At 48.0% G+C, this 19,972-nt stretch overlaps 1 protein-coding gene across 2 annotated transcripts in view; it reads right to left on the bottom strand.

The window, feature by feature from the left end:
- SYNJ1 (synaptojanin 1) overlaps positions 1 to 19,972 on the bottom strand; it is a 151,325-nt gene that overhangs the window by 41,007 nt on the left and 90,346 nt on the right. For both annotated transcript variants that reach the window (XM_054974778.1, XM_054974779.1), the window contains 5 exons: positions 2,716 to 2,908; positions 2,105 to 2,263; positions 1,462 to 1,618; positions 380 to 497; positions 61 to 276 (listed from right to left, as the gene is read on the bottom strand). In XM_054974778.1, coding sequence (XP_054830753.1) covers positions 61 to 276; positions 380 to 497; positions 1,462 to 1,618; positions 2,105 to 2,263; positions 2,716 to 2,908 — 843 coding nt within the window. The remainder of the gene's footprint in view (positions 1 to 60; positions 277 to 379; positions 498 to 1,461; positions 1,619 to 2,104; positions 2,264 to 2,715; positions 2,909 to 19,972) is intronic.

The raw sequence follows: 19,972 nt of genomic DNA, 5'->3' as shown, positions 1-19,972 counted from the left end.
AAGTCAGTTCAGAAAACTGGTTGTGCAACAACAGTAGCTTTGAAATAAAATTGTTCTAACCTTATAAGTACAACTTCACCGTACGTTGCAAATTTTTGAAGAAGTTCATCAATCAAGGTGTCATCAAAATAGTTTTCTTCTGATGAAGACCCTTTAATGGATACCATTATTGTGCCATCTGGGGGTCCCTGCACTGCAATCACTTCCTTGTAAATTTTCTGACGTTCTTCTGCATCAACTTCAAAGATATCTATATCAACCAGTGAGACAACAGGCCTGAAACAATATCCGCAAAAGTTAGAAAACAAATAATGCTGGGGAACACAATGAAATAGTTTTTCAAGAGATTAGAACGTATTACAAAATGCAAAGTTCAAACCTATGATCAGATGTTTTCAGCTCTGCCCTTCCATAATACAACAAAGTTCCAGGACTCCAAGTGTAAAGAAGTTTACTTTCATCGTGAAAACTGGAATTCAGAAGATCCATATCTTCCGCTAATACACACACACACACATTAAGTTAGATAATGAATATGTTGTTAAAAATTTAGATAAACCTAAAACAGGACAAAGATACAAAATATACCTATTTAAATAAGATGGGTGCATGTTTTACAAAGCACATCTCTTTTCTGAGGTAGATCAAGATGTGTAGCCATGTTTGTCTGTCTGAGCAGTAGAAAAGAGCAAGAGTCCAGTAGCACCTATAAGACTAACAAAATTTGTGGTGGGGTATGAGCTTTCGTGAGTCACAGCTCACTTCATCAGCTCACTTGTAAAGTTAGTAGTGAGCTGTGAAGAAGAGAGCTGTGACTCATAAAAGCTCATACCCCACCACAAATTTTGTTAGTCTTATAGGTGCTACTGGACTCTTGTTCATCTCTTTTTTGGAAATGATAGTTGAGAAAGGAATAGTTTAAAGACTGACCTGTGTGCATACGCACATGCATGTGCACATGCACCCCCCTACATACATACACCAATGAGCATGAAAGATGAATAGGTATTTTCTACTTAATACTACTTAGCATTTATATAGGACATTTCTTCATTATTAACAGTGATATGAATTCCTTAAAGAATGTATTTTTTTATGAATTACTTTTTATGTATTGTTGACTTGTTTGTAGCATACGGCTGATAGGGGATTGCAACAAATAAAACTGACTATATAGTACATTTCAATGCTGAAAATGCTTTACATTCATTCTTAATATCGTAGACAAGTCCAGCCACATACAAGTAGTAAAGCAAGAACTGGACATACGCTCTAATGAAAATTTAGCTTTTATTTTTCATGATGAACAAAAGCTATGTATTTCAACAAAATTAAATGTAGTTCATATATTTTTCTGAGTATTAACAACAGTGATTCTTTAGAAATTCTTCTCTCTCTTTTATCAGAAATAGTTAGGCCACTTTGTGTTGATAACATTCAAGTTAAATTATATCAACTGACCTGATCTGTCAAAGGGCCATTTTCTTCTCTTCCACAGCACACGATCTGTCCACGCTGGTGTGCGACATTTTTCACTGGTATCATAGTCATCCGAAAACAAGTCATATTTGTAAGTAGGGGCAAAGGCTATTTTTCCCTCTAAAAAGCCTCTAAATACCTGACAGGAAGAAAACTAGAGTAACTGGAAAGCTGCAAATTTACTCTCAAAAGTGAAAAATACCTATCACATATCAAGTAGTCAATGATTCATTTACTTACTTCATTTACTTACTTCTTTCTCCCCATTGGGGACCTAAAGTGGGAGTAATTTTCCCTGAGAAAACCAGTGAGCAGCTTTAAATCTAACAGAGTGGCACAGAGCTCCTAGAACTAGCTGTAGTGATTTCCCCCTTCTGTTTTATAAGAAACAAAACTTTTGGTTCTGCCTTGCTTTGCTTTCTGTCACACAGAATATCATTGTAGTTGTCGTGGAAGCATCTATATCCCAGTAGCTCCAGTTCAGGATAGAACTGAGAAGCCATATCAAAGTCTGTACTAGCTAATTTTTGAACATGCAGAATTCTAGATAGTGAACTAACAGTAGTGGAGAGATGAATTTATAATCCACAATTAGTAGACAAAAAGGAAGAAAATGACATATTACCTGCCCAGAATTTTTCTGACTGATAAGTTGATCTCCGGCAATAAGAGCATCCCAATTCTGCTGCCGAATTAGTTCCTTTACTTCTTCATTAGGAAGGTCTATACGATAATTGAAGTCACCACACCAGAATACATAATCATGGGAAAAAAGCAGTCTTCCCTGGGCATGGGGGGAGAAAACCGCCAACATCAAATTTGCACCACAGCACGACATCTAGCAAAACTTATGTCTTTCTTACTGTATTTACAGTCTCATTTCCTGCTTGTTCCTGTAACTTGCAATATCAATTTATAATATGCTAACTTGAGAAATAACTTTTTAATACCATGGACAGGAGTTAAACTATGGAAAAAAACCCAGAAAGTAAGTCCCACTTTACAGCATTACAGAAAATATGATCAAATGATAATTACAGCAATAAAATAACTGTATTTAATGTTGGAATATGACAAATAAACTATAGTCAAACATTTCCCAAAAATATTAGAATGTAATATATTTCTTTCTGCAATGCCAAATGCATAGCTTATCTGTTGCATACTCATTAAAGCGCCTTTTGAAAGTATCTAGTTAGGCGGTCCATGACATTATGGGATCTGATTGCTCCTTACCATTGGGAAGCTTAGTTTCCGACATATTTCTATGAAATCTTCATTTCTCTCTTTGACCTGTGACTGTCCTGCAGCAAAATGGCTGCATACAAAGCAAAGACTAGAGGTATGAAACAACATCCGAATAGCTACTGCACCCTTATTACCAGTAGCTCCTCCCATGCCAGTCTTCACTGTATCAACTGCAACATCTCTAAAATGACAAAATTAAAACATCAGTTGAACTTCTAAAAACTTGCCAGCAACAGGAATCAACAGCCTCAGTTATATTACTGTTTCTGAAGTGTTTACTAAAAGTCATCTAAGAATATACTATTCTATTGTCCTGTATATATTTGTGTTGGTCATTAGTAGCACCTGGGCAGCCAGAATAAAGAGAAAACAGGGTTAACATACCTGTAACTTATGTTCATCGAGTTCTTCTGTGCTGACACACATGGGGACTGCGCAGGCGCAGGCCAGCCGCCGGAGAATTTTCTAGAGCTTCCATGGCTCCGAAGGGGCCGTTTGTTGCGCGCCTCAGCGACCGTTTTCCCGCCCAAACGGTCACGTGATCCTCCAGCGACCAACGGCCCCTTCCCTCAGTTCTCCCTTGCCGCCGCTTGACCAACACACTTCAGCCGTAACACCCTAAAAACACCAATATCCGTTACAGCCATCACAGTATTGTGCATTGGAGTTCACAGCGGGGTAGGAGGGAGGGTTGTGTGTCAGCACAGAAGAACTCGATGAACATAAGTTACAGGTATGTTAACCCTGTTTTCATCTTCGTTCTTCTGTGCCTCCACACATGGGAGTGTACCAAGCTTCACACAATAAGGAAGGCGGGGGTGAAGTCCAACACAATTTTATTAAGCAAACAAGAGCAACAATAAATAGATATGCATATATACATCTATGTAAAAATACTGTGTAAGGACACATAAATACTTAATATTTACATATATACACACCCCCAGGTACATATATACACACTTTCACTCAAGGGTACCCAACAGGTACGTCAAGAAAGTCATACCAAAACTCCCTCAGGAAAAGAGGGAGTGTAAGACAGCCTTGGCCACAGATACATCCTGCTCCGCATTGACATCAACGGCGTAATGCCTGACAAAGGTGTCTGCAGAGGACCATGTGGCTGCTTTACAAATGTTAACCAGGGGCACCCCCCTGAGGAGTGCCGAAGAGGATGCTTGGGACCGCGTGGAGTGGGCTCTGACATGAAGCGGGCAAGCCACCCCTGCCAGGGAATAGGCCTTGCTAATGGCCGTCACAATCCACCTAGACAGGGTCTGTGAGGAAGCCCTGTTACCCTTGTCCTTGGCCCCAAAACATACAAACAGGTGAGGACAGGTGCGGAATTCCTTTGTCCTATCAAGGTAATAGGCTAGGGCCCTCTTCAAGTCTAGGGAATGGAGGGCCTTTTCCCCCTTAGAGGAAGGTTGAGGAAAGAATGCAGGCAGTGAGATATCCTGCGAGAGGTGGAAGGCGGACACCACCTTGGGCAGGAACCCGAGGCAGGGACGCAGGACCACCTTGTTGGGATGAAACACAAGAAAGGGAGGGTCAGACCGCAGTGCAGACAGCTCACTGACCCTTCTGGCCGATGTGACGGCCACCAAGAATGCTACCTTGTAGGATAGCATATCCAAGGGGCAGGTAGCCATAGGTTCAAATGGAGGCAACATGAGACGTGAGAGCACCAAGGACAGCGACCACTGAGGCACTGGCGCTGACACAGGTGGGTAAAGATTGTACATGCCCTTAAGGAACTGGCGGGATTGTGGGTGAGAAAACACCGTAGCACCCTCAACTCGGGTGTGAGCAGCTGATATCGCTGCCAGGTGGACCTTGAGGGAGGAAGCCTTCAAGCCCAGGCCACGCAAGTGGCACAAATACTCGAACACAACCCCCAAGGGACTGTTGTCAGGCACCACTCCTCTGGCAAGTGCCCAGAGCTCAAACCTGCGCCACTTGGCCGCATAAGCGCGCCTAGTGGATGGCCGACGAGCATTCAGGAGGACCCTCTGTACCTCGTCAGTAAAGCCTATCGGGGAGGAACGATCCGCCAAGCCGTTAGGTGCAGCTTCCTGGGATCGTGGTGGACCAGGCTCCCGCTTAGGAGAAGGTCTTGCCGAGGGGGCAGACTGACATATGTCCGTTGGGACATCCGCAGGAGCTTCGGGAACCAAACCTGCCGTGGCCAGAAGGGGGCCACCAGGATGCAGTCCGTCCCGTCCTCCTCTATCTTGCACAAGACCCTGGGAATCAAGGGGAACGGAGGAAACATGTAGTGCAAGCCCTGCGTCCACGTAAACTGGAAGGCATCCCCAATAGAGAGGGGGTCGCTCCCTGCCCTGGAACAGAACGTGTGGGCCTTGGTGGTCGCCGCAGTGGCGAACACGTCTATCACTGGATGACCCCACATCCGGAAGATCGGCCCAACGCACTCTCCGTTCAGTTCCCACTCGTGGTCTAGTAACGGGGCCCTGCTGAGGGCATCTGCCCGGGCATTGTCTGACCCAGCCACGTGTATAGCACGGAGCGACACGCCGTTCTTGATAGCCCACTGCCAAGTGAGTGTGGCTTCCCGGCACAGGGCCATGGACACTGTGCCCCCCTGCTGATTCACGTAGTACATGGCAGTCGTGTTGTCCGTCTGCACCAAGACCTGACGATTTCTCAGCAGTGCTGTAAGAGACACAAGCGCGAAACGAATGGCCCTTAGTTCAAGCACATTGATATGGAGGGTCTTTTCCCTGTCAGACCAGACATCTTGCACCGACACATCACCACAGTAAGCCCCCCATCCCAACAGAGAGGCATCAGTGGTAACCGTGATGTCATGGTGTTGATACCCGAAAGGGGTCCCTCTAAACAAGTTGTCATCAGACAGCCACCAGTCCAAGGAGGAGAGGATGACCCTCGGGATAGAGAATTTGAGGGACGGAGGGTGCAGTAGAGCATCATACCTCCGCACAAACCAGTTCTGTAGAGGGCGCATACGCAGCCTAGCGAAAGGCAACACAGAGGTGGCCGCTGCCATATGCCCTAGTAAGCACTGGATAGTGCGCACAGACTGGAACCGGTTCCTTTTAAACATGGACACTAGACCCCTTAGGGACCGAGCCCTCTCCAAGGGGAGCAGGGCCTTACCCTCCACAGAGTCTAACAGTGCACCAATGTAGGACACTTTGCAGTTGGGCACCAGTTTGGATTTCTCCAAGTTCACCAGGAGCCCCAGGCGTTGGCAAGTGCTAAGTACCAAGCCAATGTCCTGCACCAGCCTAGACTCCGATTCAGCCACGATGAGCCAGTCATCGAGGTACGGAAAGATGGTACAGCCTTCTTCCCGTAGGAAGGAAACCACAGGGGCCACACATTTAGTGAACACTCGTGGGGCAGTGGACAGGCCAAAGGGGAGCACCTTATACCGGAAAACCCGTTGCCGGTAAACAAAGCTCAGTTACTTCCTGTGCTCCTTCCGTATGCCCACGTGAAAGTATGCGTCTTTCAAGTCAAGAACCGCAAACCAATCCCCCTGTTTCAGCAAGGCGATTACAGCCGCCAACGTTACCATTTTGAATTTGGTCACCTTGAGGAAGGCATTAAGGCCCCTCAGATCTAAGATGGGACGTAAGCCCCCATCCTTCTTAGGGACCAGGAAGAACCTAGAGAAGAATCCCTTTACAGAGTCCTCATAGGGCAATTCTTCCACAGCACCCTTGGCCAAGAGCGACACGATCTCCGCATCCAGCTCGGCCATAGTGTTATTGACAGCTGTCAGGGGTGAACTGCATCTAGGCAGCTCAACGAACTCCAGCCCGTATCCCAGTTCAACAATAGTTAAGACCCATGAGTCAGATGTTATTGACTCCCACTCAGAGAGGAGTGGACTAAGTCTGTCCGAAAAGTTCGGGGATACGGCTGGCGTGACCCGTCAGTACTGCCTCCCGGTGCCCTGCTGATCCTTCTGCTGGGCCGGTTGTTGTGCCGGACGAGGCTTGAAGGGCCGACGCCTCCTCTGCTGTTGTGCGGGAGGGTAGGGCCGCTGTTGGTAGGCAGGATACTGCTGGTAGCCCGGCCGCTGTTGATGGTATCTGCCCTGGTAATGGTAAGGGCCAGATCGGGGAGCGTACCGTGACCTGGAGGAGGGCTTGTCCGCTGGAGCCAGACCCAAAGACCGCGCCGTCTGCCGGTCCTCCTTCTTTTTCTTCAGGGTCTCGTCGGTCGCTTTGGAAAAGAGCGAGTCCCCCTCAAATGGCATGCTCTCCACTCTGGAACGCACCTCTTGGGACAGGGCCGTAGACCGCAACCAGGAGTGGCGCCTGAGGACCACCGCCGAAGCCATCCCTCTAGCAGCAGTGTCAGCAGCGTGGCTCCCAGCGTTCATCTGCTGCTTAGACAGCCTCACAGCCTCCGTCTGCAGCAGGGACACCACAGCCTTCTGCTCAGGAGGGAGGTCCCGGGTATAGGATGCCAACTTCTCCCAGAGGTACAGTTGGTACCCTGCCATGATGGTCTGGTAGTTGGCAATCCTCAGACCCAGGGAAGAAACAATGTACTGGCGCCTGCCCATGGCATCCAGTTTCTTGCCCTCCTTATCGGCAGGTACCGAGGAGTGACCCGATCGCCTGGGGTTGAACTCCTCTGTGACCAAGGAGGAAGGTGGAGGGTGTTTCACCAGCGCCGGCCAGGTACCCTGCTTGATCTTGTAGAGCTGCTCAATCCTCTTGGATGTTGGAGGTTGATCGCAGGGCACCTGCCATACCTTCTCCACGATTTCCTCAAGACCCTCGAGCATGGGGAAGCCAACGTACGCCGGGTTGTCTCCGTAAATGCGTTTGAGGAGCTTGTCCTTGGTCTGGGGAACTGCCGAGGAGATGTCCATCTCGAGAGCCTTGGCCATCCTTGCCATCTGGTCGGCGTAGATGCGGAGGTCCTCGAATGGCGAGTCCGCAGATGGTACCAGCTCCTCAGCTGGCGATGGTTCGGACCAGGACTCCGACTGGTAGCCGCCAAAGCTCTCCACATCCTCCTCATCGGAACCGAGCTGGGATTCCGGAACCTGGTGCGGAGGGGGAGCCCACGTCGACCTCGATGTCGAAGGCCTCGGTTCCGACACGGAGAAACCCGCAGGTGCCCCTTCCCACTGGCAATGGTATGGCGAGGGGAGGTAGGAGGCCTGTCGATGTCGGGACGCAGTGGACCGGGCCGATCGGACACTGTCCCCAGACCGACGTCGCTCACGACCGGCAGCTGGTGAAGATGGACGGGCAGGGGAAGGACGGCTCCGACGAGGAGACGGGCTCGGTTCCAGCCTCGGCGACCGAAGAGCAGGCGATGGTCGGATCCGACGGCGCGGGCTCGGCTCCGGCCCCGACGAGAATTCCGCGGGCACCGTCTCGAAGGCCATCGGATCCGGCACTGGCACGGCGAGTTCCTCTGGTTCGGGGGAATCCAGATGAGGGGAAGGCGTGTGAGGAAGCACGATGACCTCCTCCTGGGGAGCGGGATGCGGCGACCGATGATGTTTGGTCTTCTTCTTCTTCTTCGCCGGTTCCGAAGAAGACCTCGGAACCGACGCGCTCCTCGCCTTCGAAGGGGACCTCGGCCTCGACCTCTTAGGTTTTACCGGAATCGACCCGGTCGTCGGTTCCGATCGGGGACTCGGTAGACGGATCCTCGGTTCCGATGTCGGTCTCGGATCCGACCTGGTGGAAGATGCGCTACGGGGCGGCCGCACCGGTCCCTGCGCTGGAGAGGCCGCTCTCGACGCCGAGGCACTCGGGGGACGCGGTTTCGACCCCGACCTCGCGGAGGCCACTGAGCCAGCTCTGGAATGCCGTTCGGCAGAGGGGCTAGGGCCGGCCTTGGAGGAGGGCAACGGGGCGCCTCCGGACATGACCTTCTGCCACAGGGAGGAGTTAAGACGGGCCTTGCGCTCCTGTCGGGCCTTGCTGGTGAAGCCCTGGCAAATCTTACAGGCCGTTACATTATGGGTCTCCCCCAAACAGAACAGGCACAGTTCATGGCCATCGGTCTTGGCCATTTTAGTGTGGCATTGGAGGCAATGCTTGAAGAGAGCCTTTGAGGCCATCTTCAGGGGCACGCGAAAGGAAGGTCAAAAACAGTCCGAGTCAAATTACCGAGTCCACAACAAAGTCCAAACGAGATCCGAAGAATAGTCGAGGTCACGAAGTCCGAAGTCCAAGCAATCAGTCAGAATAAAGCACGAAGCACAAAAGCACAGAGCAACGAAGCTCACGTTCTCTCCAAGCGGCGGCAAGAAGAGAACTGAGGGAAGGGGCCGTTGGTCGCTGGAGGATCACGTGACCGTTTGGGCGGGAAAACGGTCGCTGAGGCGCGCGACAAACGGCCCCTTCGGAGCCATGGAAGCTCTAGAAAATTCTCCGGCGGCTGGCCTGCGCCTGCGCAGTCCCCATGTGTGGAGGCACAGAAGAACGAAGATGAATTGGTGGTTCTCTTCCAACTTACAAGTTACCCTTGCCTAATTATCGACATGATTTGTAATCACTGCAAGTTTCTAGGTAGCTGATCAATTACAATTCTGAATTATACAGTCAATAGCCATGTATTGTATGAACACTTATTGAAGCTTTGTGCTATTTTCGTGTTTCATTCTGACATATACACTTGCAAGTAAAAATGGCTACAGAAGCTATGAAACCTATTAAAGCAGCTTCACAGGGACTATGACAACTACTCTAGGATTTGTTCCTGCCAGGAGCTTTTGCTGCCCTATAGAATGAGGCAATCAAAGAAAACAGTGTTTGCACTTACCTGTAACTGTTGTTCATTAAGGTCTCTTGTGCAGGCACACATGGGACTGCACATGTGCAGGCCTGCCGACTGATAGGTTCTATAGCTAAAATTCCTCTAGAGGGCATCTGCCCCTTCCTAGAGTGCAGGCACGGCTTGTTTCCCATTGAAACAGCCCGCTTTCTGGGAGGAGTGATGCCCCTTACCCTCAGTTTCTCCTTGGCCACCACATTTTTCAGGTAAATAGTGAAGAGCACACAGCAATGAAGGAGGGAGGGTATGTGTGCCTGCACAAAAGACCTCAATGAACAACAGTTACAGGTAAGTGCAACCCTCTTTTCATTTTCGGTCTTCTGTACAGTCACACATGGGAGATTAACAAGCCACTTACCCATGCTCTCTTCCTAAGGATAGGGTTTATAGGACTGCTTGACCCACAGCTGCTTCCCTCCTGTTATGTACATCTAGGGCATAGTGCCTGATGAAGGTATCAGCTGACGTCCATGTGACAACTCTACAGATAACTTGTAGAGGAACACCTTTCAGGAGGGCTGCTAAAGATGACTGTGACCTGTTGGAATGGGCATGGATTTCCAATGGACAAGATAAAGTCAGTTTGTTCATAACACATCCTAATAGTCTGAACCCATCTGGCAATGGTTTGAGAAGTAGCCTTTTTACCCCTACTTGGGCCAGCACAACAAAAAATTGGACATCTGACGATCTAATGCTAGTTTAAATAAAAGAGCATAACCCTCCTTACGTCCAGAGTATGTAGTATCCTCTTTGCCTTGGACGTCGGATAAGGGAATTATATAGGCACTATTAACTCCTGTGAGTTATGAAGTTTGGTAACTACCTTCAGTAAGAGTTCCAAGCGAGGTCTTAGTACCACTTTTTCTGCATGGATCTTTAGGAAAGGAGGATCCATGTGTAGTGTCGCTAATTCACTTACTCTCCTGGAGGACGTGATGGCTACTAAGAATGCTACTTTAATCGAAAGGAACCTTAAGGGACAAGTGGCCAGAGGCACAAATGGCTTAGTCATCAGTCTTGCCAATACCAGCCGCAATGACCACTGAGGTAATATTCAAGCTGCCAGAGGAAACATGTTCTGAAGATTTTTCAGAAACAGTTTAGACGTATGATGTGAAAAGACTGTCTTTTGTCTACAGGGGAGTGAAATACTGAAATTGCAGCCAGATATACCTTGATGGAAGATAAAGAGCCCAGCATGTTTAAGACTCAAGATATTCCAGAACAGAGGCTAAAGGGCACATATACGAATTAAGGCCTTTATTCTTGCATCATCCAACAAATGTATCCCATTCATGGACATCAGATCTCCTAGTATTAGGCTTCCTAGCATTCAGTATAACTTCTGATACTTCCTGAGGAAGACCGCCCACTGAAAAATCAACCATGCTGACTTCCGGTTTGGGATTCATGAAGGTCTAACGCAGCTCAGGGAGCTGAGCTGTCCGTGCCGCTGTTTGTAGGGGCTGGAGGGGCGCAAACTGCCCATAGCCCCCTGTTCTCAGGCGGAGAACAGGCAAGTACACTCAAGAACATGACGGCGTGTTGATCTCGGGTGTGAGGGGGGTTCTACACAACGAGCCCCTGTCCACCCTTGAGGTCCCACCCGAAGAAAGGTAGCCAAGATCTCTGCAGCGGCTCTGGAGTCAATTTTTGGCATAAGACCTACATGCCCAAGCTTCAGCAAACCAAGAAGGGAACCTGAATCGATTGGATAATTGAAGCAGTGACTACAACCCAAGAGAAACATTTAAGAAGGTAAAGATTGCTATCTCTCAATACGGGACAGATTACAATAAGAAATAAAGTGACAAAGAGAATTAGAAAACTGCGAGAGACTTGATATGTAACTGAGAAAACTCCGGCAAATAAATTTTTAAAAAGTGACATTGTAAAGAGAAGTTAGCGCGGAAAAACGATTATTGTTTACATACCTGCGGCTAGGAAGAGATAGCAGACTGTGAGAAAGTTTTAACATTGCGAGAACGGCCCCTTGGATACTCACCGTGAAGGGTCCTTCTCCTCTGAGGAAAGGAGGACATCTTGGGTGATTCCCACCGTCCAATCGGGGAGGCAGGAAGTTGACAAACCTTTCTTCCTCTTCCTCTGGTAGGTGGGACCACCCTTGGCTTCCCAGTTCGGGTGACTCCCCCCAGCAGTATCTGATCCCTCACCGAGGAAAAAACTGAATAACAACTGGATTATAAGAAGAAAAAACTTGAACAGGTAAGTAACAGTAACATGTCAGAAATAACATCAAACGGACATAAAGGCAAAGTGAGCGTAGACGCAAAACATCATAGCGTCTAAGGATCACTATGAAGAAACAGAGATGTATCAGGAAGGTATGGAGAGGAGCATGATGAAGACGAAGATCATGGGCGGGCAAGATGTCCTCCTTTCCTCAGAGGAAAAGGACCCTTCACGGTGAGTATCCAAGGGGCCATTCTCCCTCTGAGGCGGAGGACATCTTGGGTGCTCCCAAAGCAGTGCCTCATGATCCGGGTGGGATTGCATCTTCGTCTTCTATAATATGCTGTAGCACTCTCCTTCCGAAGGCCGCATCCACTGAGGCACTTGTGTGAAGACGATAGTGTCTGATGAATGTGGTCAGGGATGACCATGTAGCCGCCTTACAAATATCTTCCGCCGAGGCATTCTTTCTCAAGGCCGCGTTGGGGGCCGCACTTCTTGTCGAGTGTGCAGTGATACCAGATGGAACGTCGATCCCTTGGGCTATGTAGGCCTCTCTAATGCAGGATTTGATGCTATACGCAATCGCAGATGGTGACATGCGATGACCCTTCCTAGGTTGCGAGACATTGACGAACAAGGCATCTGTCTGTCTAAGTTCCTGTGTTCTGAACAGGTACATCTTGAGAGATCTCCGCACATCCAATTTATGCCACTCTCTTTCCCTAGGATGTCCTGGATTAGGGCAAAAGGAAGGCAGATTGATCTCCTGAGAACGGTGAAAAGTCGAGTACACCTTGGACAAGAAGGTCGGGTCTGTCCTCAAGACCACCTTGTCTTTGTGAAAAACACACAAGTCCGGGCGCGAAGACAGAGCACTCAACTCTGAAATTCTGCGAGCAGATGTAATGGCTACGAGGAAGACAGTCTTGAGCTTCAGCCATCTGAGAGTTATGCTACTCACCGGTTCGAAAGGAGGCTTGGTTAGGGCTGAAAGAACCACATTAAGCCTCCACGTGGGAAAGCAGTGGACTGTAGAAGGTTTCAGCAGGGAGGCCCCTCTTAGGAACCTCCGAATCAAGGGCTGAGTAGCTAGGGATGCCCCTCTGTCATCCGTCCACACCGATCCTATGGCCGCAATCTGCCTTTTCAAGGTTGCCGGACTCAACCCCCTGTCTAGGCCCTCCTGTAAGGAACTCAGTATGGAGTGTATCGATGGGTTCAGTGTGGATAACTTCTTGCGTCTACACCATCTATGAAAGGCTTTCCAGGCACAATTGTATATGCGGATAGTAGACTTCTTTCGTGACGCTAACAAAGTGTCTATGACCTCTGATGAAAGACCTGCGCGTTGGAAGATGTCCCGCTCAATTTCCACCCGGTCAGCGCCCACCATTCTGGGCGAGGGTGCCAGATCGGGCCCTGCTGCAATAGGTCCGGTAGAATCGGCAGACGAAGTGGAGGAGCGACTGACAAAAGTTGAAGCGTAGAGAACCACGGTCTCCTCGGCCACCACGGAGCGATCATTATGACCGTTGCTCTGAACTCCCTGATTCTTCTGAGAAGCTTTGGGATCACTGGCAGAGGAGGGAAGGCGTATAGGAGAGTGTCGGGCCACTGGGCCGTGAGAGCATCTGTGTTCTCTGCTAGGGGATGAAAGTATCTGGAGTAAAATCTCGGAACTTGGTAGTTCTGATGGGACGCGAAGATGTCCACCTCCAGCGTTCCGAAGTGTTCCGTCAGCATCAAGAAGACCTCCCTCTTGATGGACCATTCCCCGGGGTGAAGCGCTTCTCTGCTCTGCCAATCGGCATGAATGTTCTGGACGCCCTTGATGTGTTCCGCTTGAATAGAGGATATGTTCATTTCTGCCCAAGACATGATTTTTCTGGCCTCTCTCTGTAGGTGTGAGGATCTGGTCCCCCCTTGCTTGTTTATATATGTCTTGGTTGCGATGTTGTCTGTCCGTATCAGGATGTTGTCGTGACTGATCATGTTGCTGAAGTGTCGTAATGCCAGGAAGACGGCGCGCATTTCCAGGACGTTGATTGGAAGAGCTTTCTCCGACTCTGACCACTCCCCCTGGGCAGGAATGTCCCGTAGAGTCGCTCCCCAGCCTCTCAGGCTGGCATCTGTGAAGATCTGAGTTAGTTGTGGAGAAAGGAAGCTCTTGCCTTGTTGGAGGTTGGAGTCGCTCGTCCACCATCTTAAGCTTTCCTTCACTGAGTGAGGGACCTGTAGTCTGATGCTTGCTCTTTGAGTAATCTGCCATTGGAATGGTCTTAGAAAGGCTTGAAGGGGCTTGGTGTGGAACTTGCCCCAGTAAATGGCTTCCGAATTGGCCACTAGCAGACCCATTAGTTTTGACAACTCCATCAAGGGGAACGCTGGTTGACTGATCACTTGGAATGCGATCTTCTTTGTCTTGGTTCTCTTGTCTTCCGGTAAAAAGAAGCTGCCCACCTTGGTGTCTATTATCAAGCCGAGGTGCTCTAACCTCTGTGAAGGGTGAAGAGAGCACTTGTCGCGGTTGATCAGGAAGCCATGTTTCTCTAGAAAACGCATGGTGAAGGCCGTTTCCCTTTCTGAATCGGTTTTGGAAGCAGACCTTATTAGGATGTCGTCCAAGTACGGGTGCACGTGGATATCCCTCTCCCTCAGCTTGACTATGGGCACCACTAGGAGCTTTGTGAACACCCTGGGGGCCGTGGCTAGGCCGAATGGAAGTGCTCTGAATTGAAAGTGGTCTTCTTGAACGCAGAATCTGAGAAACCTTCGGTGTGTCGGAGATATGGGAACATGTAGCTACGCTTCGGTCAGGTCTATTGACATCAAAAAACTCTCCTCTCTGCAGGGCCTCCGCGATAGATCGAAGAGTTTCCATCCGGAAACGACGTAGCTTGATATGTTTGTTGACGTATTTGAGATTGAGGATGGCACGCCAGTCTCCATTCCTCTTGGGAACCGTGAAGAAAATTGAATACACCCCGCAGCCCCTCTCTAGAGGAGGGACTGGTTCGATTGCGTGTATTTCCCTCAGGTGCTGAATGGCTTGCAGGGTTATGTTTCTCCTGAGCTGATTTTTCTTCAGTGGGGAAGTGAGGAAACGTTCCGGTGGAATGGAGGTGAACTCGATTGAGTAGCCATTGGACACAGTCTCTAAGGTCCATGCATCCGCCTTGGACTCCTCCCAGGCCTGATGAAACAGGAGCAGTCTTCCCCCCACCGGAGCCCCGTGATAGTCAGGGCTTCTGCCCTTTGTCCTCCGCGTCCTGTCTGTTGCCACGGAAGCCTTGGGACCTGTTGAATCTGGAATGAAAGTTGCCTCGCTTGGATTGACCCCTGGGGGGATTCCAGGCACGCTTGTGGTCCTGTTTGTTCCTGGCCAGAGTGTGATGGGAATGAAACGTCTGGTACGGTCTCCTGGGTGAGTACTTTAGGGACTTTGGAAGGGCCTTCTTCTTGTCCCTAGTTTCCACCAGGATTTTTTCAAGCTGATCGCCGAACAGTTTCCTACCCTGGAATGGGTATGATGCTAGAATGATCTTGGCTTGTAGGTCGGCTGGCCAGGCCCTTAGCCAGAGTAGGCGTCTGGCGGCCGCGGACGAAGCCAGGGCCCTTGAGGTCAACGATAGGACATCCAGGGTAGCATCCGACACGAAGGTACAGGCCTTGAGGATTCTATTGGCTCCTTCCATCAGACGTCTGTTATTGTCGGGAAGCAGTTGAATCATCCTTCTTATCCAGACCACCGAGGCTCTGGACACCATGGAGGCGATAGCTGAGGCCTTGATGGACATGGCCATAGCTTTGTGCGCCCTCTTTAGAACCGCTTCCCCTTTTTTATCCAGGCCATCTCGGATGTTGCCTTGACCGTCTTCGGAAAGGAGGCCTTGAGACTGCAATGCCGCCACTGGGGCGTCTATCACAGGTACCTGTAAGAACTCGACCACAAACTTAGGCAAAACATACAACTTTTTTAGGTAGTTGGGCACCTGCTTAGGGGCCACCGGCAGTGACCATTCCGCCTTCAGCTGGCGTTCAAAGTACTCTGGGAAAGGAAACACCGTGGATCTAGCGTCAGATCTGGGGGAAAATTCCTTGTTTCCCTTGGGCCGGGACTTGTTGCCTGTGGACTTGGGCTCCTCTGCCTCCTCCACCCCCTCTGCAGGGTCTTTTAGGTCTAAGGCTGAGAGAGTTTTGGAGAGTAAGTACTTGAAATCTTCCAGTTGGAATAACCTATTGGATGCCTGAGGGGTGCTTGGATCTGACTCCTGCTCCTCTGAAAGAAACTCTCCATCCTCTGAAGCTTCACTAGGGGAAGGTTCCTCATCCTGCCAGGTAACGGACCTGTTAGAGGTCGAACCTTGTAGCTACTTGCGTGCTGCTTTAGTGGGCCAAGAACCTCCCTGGCGGGCAGAGCTGGAATGGACATCCTGTGTTGGGATGGACAGAGAGGAGGCAGGGCTCGGAGATTGCCCTTGGCTAATGGCCCAGAGTTCCTCCCTAAGAGACCTCCTGATGGCTGCCATAATCTGAGGAGATAGTGCCTCCGGATCATCACTTACTTGGAGTCCCGGAGCAGCAGCACTGAAGCTTTGGATGCTGGAAATCGATTCTTGCCCAATCTCTCCTGCCGGGAGGTTGGCAAGCACATTGTCGCGATTTGGCGGGAAATCGTGGTTTGCCGCCTTTTCTGCCGCCGAAGAGCCGCGCGTCGGTTCTGCAGCTCCCTGGGACTTGCTGCGGCGTTCTCCCCTCTCTGGCTTCGATGAAGACAGACGAGGGCGCTTTCTGGCAGGCTGGACCATCTTCTTCGATGTCCCTTCACCGGGGGACCGATCGGGCCTGTGCGGCGCGTCGGTGCCCGCCGGGCTTTCTCCCGCCGTCGGCAGAACGGCCCCGGGCAGGCAGTCATCGGCCCTGGCCAGAAAAGACTCTTTGGAGTGGGAAGACTCCCTCGTGGTCATCCTGGATTTTCCTGTGGAAAGGGAACTCCTCTCCAAGGAAGAAAAGGGTAGAAGGAGGTCAGAAAGAGAAAGGGAACTTAAGACCGTGGGTTGAAGAAGAAGGAAAAAACAGTAAGAAAGAGGAAATAGTATGGAATAAGAAAGGTAAGATTGCACAGCAACAAGCAATAAAGAGATAGAGAACAGGATAGCTGAGCTAGCCTAAAACCCTACTGCTCTCCCCTGAGGCAGGAAAAGAACTGGGAAGCCAAGGGTGGTCCCACCTACCAGAGGAAGAGGAAGAAAGGTTTGTCAACGTCCTGCCTCCCTGACTGGATGGTGGGAATCACCCAAGATGTCCTCTGCCTCAGAGGGAGAACTGCTGTGAAACGGAGAAGAACAGGAAGTGCGTCAGAACCATAAAGAGACTGGCGAGAAGCGGCTTGTAAACAACGGAAGTGGAACATCACCATTTTGAAGTAGGGCAAAGCTGTGACTTCAAGGAAAACGGAAGTAGGCCATCTTTGATAAGGGTAAGGGCGGTTGCCTCAAAATAAAACCATAGAGAAAAGACGCCCAACATTTTGGACTGCGTAAATACTAGTTTTTAGAAAAACAACCTAAATCTGGACTTTTAAAAACAAAAGAAAATAAAGTAGCGCCACGGAGTTAAGGAAAAGAGCAGACTCGTGGGAGTGAAGTAGAGCTAGCCCCACGATGTCGAAGAAGGAATGGCAAATGGCGCTGGAAAATTTAGACAAAAACGTTTCGGAAGGAAATAAAGAGCTTAAAGATATGATGCAAGAGATGGCGAAAAATTTGAAAGATTTTAAAGAGGCACTTAAATCGGAGATGGCAGAACTAACTAAGAACATGGATCAAGTTCAAAAAGACTTGCAAGTTACACAGCAGAGAGTTAATGCAGTAGAAAATGCGGCTGACACTTTGGCAGATGTGCAGAGAATGGAGATGAGAGGAGTGAAGGGAAGAATGGCCGTAGCTGAATGTAAACAAATGGAAAAACAACTTAGATTTTGTGGAATTCCGGAAGTTTTGGAAAAATCAGCCCAAGAGCAGATTACAGAAATTTTGGCGGGTTACCTGGGTAAAGAAGAGGAGATAGCAGCGCTTCTGGACGTGGCATACAGAATTAATTCAAAATTTGCAGCTCAAAAGAAGTTACCAAGAGATATGCTTGTGCAATTTACAACTAGAAATACAAGAGAGTCAATCGTGAGTAAACAATTTCAGGATCCATTAGAAGTCGATGGGAAAGTGGTGAGAATCATGAAAGGACTGCCCAGATCGGTGTTGCTGGAGAGGAAAAAGTACAGAGAGTTGGTCCAGATGTTAAAGGATTTGAAAATCAGATACAGATGGGAAATACCTGAAGGACTGGCTTTCGAATTTGGTGGAGTAAGGAGAAACATCAGATCTGGCCAGGAGATGGAAACGTTTATTAAGGACAATGAAAAAGACTTACCAAAAAGAGCTAAAATTTGATCATGGAGTGTAAAATTATATCTTGGAATGTAAATGGACTAAATTCACCTTTTAAACATAAGACTATTTTCCACTGGCTTTTAAAACAAAAATGTAACATAGTGTGCTTGCAAGAGACACATATCAAAAAGCAGGATGTAAAATATTTGAAACTTGCAAAACTTGGAAATGAATTTGCAGCAGCTTCCAAAAAGAAGAGAGGAGTTGTATTGTATATAAAGGAAGAACTGCAGCCAAAATTAGTTCTAAGTGATACAGAAGCCAGATATATAGCAGTGGAAATAATTTGGAACTCTAAGAAGACTTTGGTGATTGGAATTTACGCGCCTAATGGGGCAAAAGAAAATTTTTTCAAGGATTTACAGAAACAATTAGACGAACTGACCTATGATCAAATAATTCTGGCAGGTGACTTCAATGGAGTTACAAACTTGGAAGAAGACAAGAAATCTAAAAGTGCACAAAAAAAGAGAGGACTTTTGCCAAAATCGTTCTTTGCGATTAAGGAACAAGAAAGTCTGGAAGATGTTTGGAGGAGACAAAATCCTAAAAATAGACAATATACATTTTACTCTGCAAGACATTTTACACTATGAAGAATTGACATGGGCCTCCAAAGAATTGGTGGTATGGACTAGAAACATGGAGATAATGCCCAAGGTAGGCTCAGATCATAATCCAATCATGTGGAGACTTGGAAACAATACTAAAAGAGGATGGAGGATAAATGAAGACTTGCTGCAGACGGAAGAAAACATTGCACTGTTACGAAGAGAAACCAAATTCTTTATACAGTACAATTTGAACAAGGATGTACCAACTTATAAGGTATGGGACACATATAAAGCTGTGATTAGAGGAATACTAATGGACTTGAACGCAAGAGCTAGGAAGAGAAAGGAAGAAAAGAGACTTGAAATTATGGAAAAAATTAAAGCCAAAGAGATACAACTTAAGAAAAGACCAGGGAAAAAGAAAATATATCAGGATATGAAAATCCTGCAGGAACAATTGACGGCAATGAATAACAAAGAATTGGAGTGGAATTTTAAAAAAATGAAGCAGAAGTCATTTGAAGGTGCAAATAAACCTGGGAAATATTTAGCGTGGCAGTTAAAGAAAAAAAAGGAGAAGAAAACCATAACTAAGATTCAAGAAGAAGATAATATATTGATGGATCAATCTGCCATTAGTAGAGCCTTTTTTAAATTTTATGCAAAACTGTACCAAAAAAAGGAGGTGAATAGAGATTCAATAGCAGAATATTTGGAGAAAATGAAGCTTCCAACAATTTCAGAGGAATGGAAAGAGAAGTTAAACAGGGAAGTGACAGGGGAAGAAATAAAAGAAGCTATACAATCAACAAAACTAGGGAAAGCGCCTGGACCGGATGGAATAACAGCAAAGTTTTATAGAACGATGGCGAATGAACTGACACCATTTCTAAGGGAGGTAATCAATGGAATTTTGCAAGGCCAAAAGATTCCTGATTCATGGAATGAAGCTAATATATCATTGATCCCAAAAGATGGACAGGATTTGACTAATGTTAAGAACTATCGGCCAATTTCTCTGCTGAATAATGACTATAAAATATTTGCGAAAATTATGGCGGAAAGGTTAAAGGGATGGATGGCGGAATTTATTGCAGAAGAACAGGCTGGATTCCTACCTAATAGACAAATTAAGGACAATTTAAGGACAGTAATAAACGCTATTGAATACTACGACAAGCGCTGTGATAGGGAAGTTGGTTTCTTTTTTGTGGACGCGGAAAAAGCATTTGACAATTTGAA

This window comes from Eublepharis macularius, chromosome 3, assembly GCF_028583425.1.
Source record: "Eublepharis macularius isolate TG4126 chromosome 3, MPM_Emac_v1.0, whole genome shotgun sequence".
In the NCBI taxonomy this organism is placed as follows: Eukaryota; Metazoa; Chordata; class Lepidosauria; order Squamata; family Eublepharidae; genus Eublepharis; species Eublepharis macularius.
Note: the sequence above shows the minus strand (reverse complement) of the source record. Positions and strands in the feature narration are given on the sequence as shown.